We start from the raw sequence: 3,622 nt of genomic DNA, 5'->3' as shown, positions 1-3,622 counted from the left end.
AACAGATAAACAATTAAAAAAAAAAAAAAAACAAGAGTAGCCACAAGAAAAAAATCCTTTCATATAATAATTGTTTAGCAAATACTTTTTTTATGGAAAGTCAGATTGTTAACATTTTTTTATTTTTTCATATTTTCAATTTTACATAAACTATTATAATAAACTATCTTTTTCTGATTATTCTCTTGGTCCCAACTCTCAAGGTGTCTCTCTTCTCCGCTCTGTGCAAAAAGGCTAGCTTTTGAGAACTGCATCATTCAGTCTCCCCTGACCTCTTGCTTCCAGCTGGGAAGACAGGGCAAGAGATGGGCGAGCACAAGCAGGGAGAGATTGGGGTAGTTATCTCCCTGCTGTCTCTTTGCATGGTCACAGCTCTGCTAATAGTTGCTTTTCTTCCCCTAAAGCCACAGTTCCTACCAAGTTTTTTCTTTTGACAGATCTAGTAATAATACTGTACCTTCTTTTTGTCTGTGAGGCCCAAGGATCAGATAATGGCTTCCTGCTATCGCTAGTATGTAAGAGCGTTGCCAAATCTTATTTATTCCCTCATTCATACTGCTGCATATAACCCCTATATTATATTTTTAAAGTTAAAATCTATTGAATGTCATATCTACTTCTGGCTGATACCTGAGATACAGTCTCATACTTGTCACTTTATATTATGTTACGCTCCTTTGTTGATTTCTTTTATAGAAGAGAAATTACTGAGTCTACTAAAATGGTAGAAACATTTTAAAGGTCTCTGGTATACAGAGGTAAACAATATCCAGACAATTCATACCATTTTAAAAGATCAGTTTTAACATCAACTGAAAGAAATCCCAGTTGTGTGTACATTTGTGCAGTTGGAGCCAAACCCTTGCCTGATAGTTTGTACTCTCCCCGCTAGTTTTTCTGGGAGGGACAACTCTTGGCGAGAACTCTCCATAGGGTCCCCTTCATCTCGCCGTTCCTCAGGGTATAGATAAGCGGATTGAGCAGTGGGGTTCCCAATGTGTATACCAGTGAGATGAATCGATCCTGCTCGGGGTTGTAGCTGGAGCTGGGGCGCAGGTACATGAAGGCGCAACAGCCGTACTGCAGCAGGACCACGGCGAGGTGGGAGGCGCAGGTGGAGAAGGCCCGGTGGCGGCCCGCTGTTGAATGGATCTTGAGGACAGCAGCCACGATGAAGGTGTAGGAGGCGGCGATGAGGAGGAAAGGCATGGCAACGGCTAGTGTGGCTGCCACCAGCACTGACTGCTCATGGATGCGGCTGTTGGCGCAAACGAGACGCATCACGGGCGGCGCGTCACAAAAGAAGTGCTCAATACCCCGAGTCTGGCAGAATGGCAGAGAGAAGATGAAGGCCACCAGTTGTAAGGACAGAAACAGGCCGATGACTACAGAAGCAACAACCAGGCAAACACAAAGAGTTAAAGTTATAACGAGAGGGTACCGCAAGGGGTGGCAAATAGCGACGTACCGGTCATAGGCCATTACAGCCAAGAGGAAGCAATCGGCACTGCCAAGTCCGATGAAGAAAATCATCTGAGTGGCACAGCCCAGGAGGGTGATGGTCTTCTCTGACTGCAGGATGTTGGCCAGAATGTGAGGCACCACTACAGCCGTGTAGCATATTTCTATCCCTGAGAGGCTGCCCAGGAAATAGTACATGGGTGTATGTAGGCGGGCTTCTGTCTGGATGGCCACCACAATGAGGACATTCCCACTGATGATCAATGCATAAACCAGGCTGACTCCAAGGAAGGATAAGACACACAGCCCAGGATGGGAGGGATAGGCCAGGAACACAAAGTCCATCAACACTGAGCAATTTCCCCAGGTCATTGAGCCAACACGTTTTGTCTGCTGGGAGTTACTAGGAGAGGAGAAATAATCAGACTGACAATATATTAGTTCACACTGTGAGTCACGAACTAATCTACAAACTAGAAGAATGAGGGGTTAGGTTTCTTTTTCCTCCACTTTTACTAAACCTCTTCACGTAAATATCTAAAACCTAATTTCTAAGTGTCAGACTAAATTATGTAAGAAACTTTTGAGGAAAATATTCAGAGGAAATTTGTGCAGTTCAAAAAGCCATTTTTAGTAGAAATGGAATGAAAATTACATTTTTTTTCAGTAAAGTTACAGGGAAAGTGTGAATGAATTTTTGTGTGCAGAGGTTATGAAAGTGAAGGCAGAAAGCTATTCATTTATTCACCCATTCACTTATATTTACACTCAATGCCCCTTGAGGTATTGAGTTGTATATTATATGGATATAACATTCAAAAGCTCATGATACATATAAAATATACTTTATATTATGAGTAAAAAGTAGATTAAGTCATAGAAATGTGTAAATTAGACAACTGGATTTTAGAAAAGAGATGTATTTTCAATTTTGGGTATTAATCCACAAGAACCATATGACTTCACTCATCTGTGGGATATAAAACAGCAACAAACGAACAAACCAAAGAAACAAATAAACTCATGGACACAAACAACAGTATGGTGGTTACCAGAGGGGAAGAGGTATGAGGGGATGTTAAAGAGAGTAAAGAGAATCAAATATATGGTGATGGACGGAGACTAGAGTTTGAGTGATGAACACACAATGCGACATACAGATGATGTTTTACTCTCGAAGCTTATATGTTGTTGTTAACCTGTATTACTCCAATACATTTAATTTCAAAAGACATCATGGGAGAAAAAGCATGGAATAGTAAGGACATCAAAGGAAAAGAAAGTTAATTGAGAACACGATTAAAAATGGGAAAGCATAAAGACGTGAGGGTCATGAGAAACAGTGGTTCAATTTGGGTAGAGGATAAGGTGCTAACAAGATCCTAGAGGATTGAATATTAGGATTAGAAGGGTAGGTGCTACTCTTTAGGCAAAGGCAGCAGTAGTGGCTTGACAGCATGGAGCAATTTCTACATGAAACAATTCAGGTACTGAAGAGCCATTATTATGCAGTTCTATGTTTCATCCTGATTTATTTAGCTATTCCTCATACGACAGGGATTTGATATTTCTCACAATTTCAGCTCTGGAAATGCTCTCATGTTGAATATCTTCCTAAAAATGGTCCTTCGTGGAACAGATCTCAGGAATTGTCAGGATTAAGATCTCGACATCACCCATATGGTCATGGGCAGTCCCTTTCTTTGATCTAATAAAAATAAGATTAATTCACAGGTTTGTGTGCAATAGTTTGGTATTCTCCTCATTCTTTAACTGTTATTTAGCTCCTTAGATGCTAAAATTTTCAATTTTTTGTTCTTGTTTTCAGAGCAGTAAAATAACATCCACCATTTTTAAAAACATTGGTCCATGTTCTATTCTGCCAATATTGAGAATTTTAGAAAATCTTTAACTTGCCCTTTCTGAAGTCATTTACATTTAATTTTTATGTATTAACTAACTGCCAAGCACTGCATACAATGGTGATTAAAATGGCACAGTCTGGGCTCAATGGATATTACATTGTAATAGAAAAGGCAGACACTGTTAATTAAATAATCTGTTATATGTATGGGTAGGTAGATAGATGATCAATAGATTTGATTAAGTGCTATGAAGAAAAATAGTGTATTATAAGACTTCACAACATAGGACCTAGCAT

General features: G+C 39.7%; 1 protein-coding gene across 1 annotated transcript; it reads right to left on the bottom strand.

Moving 5' to 3' along the window:
• Positions 1 to 888: 888 nt before the first annotated feature.
• OR10W1 (olfactory receptor family 10 subfamily W member 1) lies at positions 889 to 1,833 on the bottom strand. Its single transcript, XM_090267512.1, has one exon. It carries the CDS (start codon positions 1,831 to 1,833, stop codon positions 889 to 891), a length of 945 nt encoding a protein of 314 aa, XP_090123638.1.
• Between the last annotated feature and the right edge of the window lie 1,789 nt (positions 1,834 to 3,622).

Source organism: Furipterus horrens, unplaced genomic scaffold, assembly GCF_987537825.1.
Source record: "Furipterus horrens unplaced genomic scaffold, mFurHor1.1.pri manual_scaffold_2, whole genome shotgun sequence".
NCBI lineage: Eukaryota > Metazoa > Chordata > Mammalia > Chiroptera > Furipteridae > Furipterus > Furipterus horrens.
The sequence above is the reverse complement of the archived record's forward strand: the minus strand, read 5'-3'. Positions and strand labels throughout refer to the sequence as shown.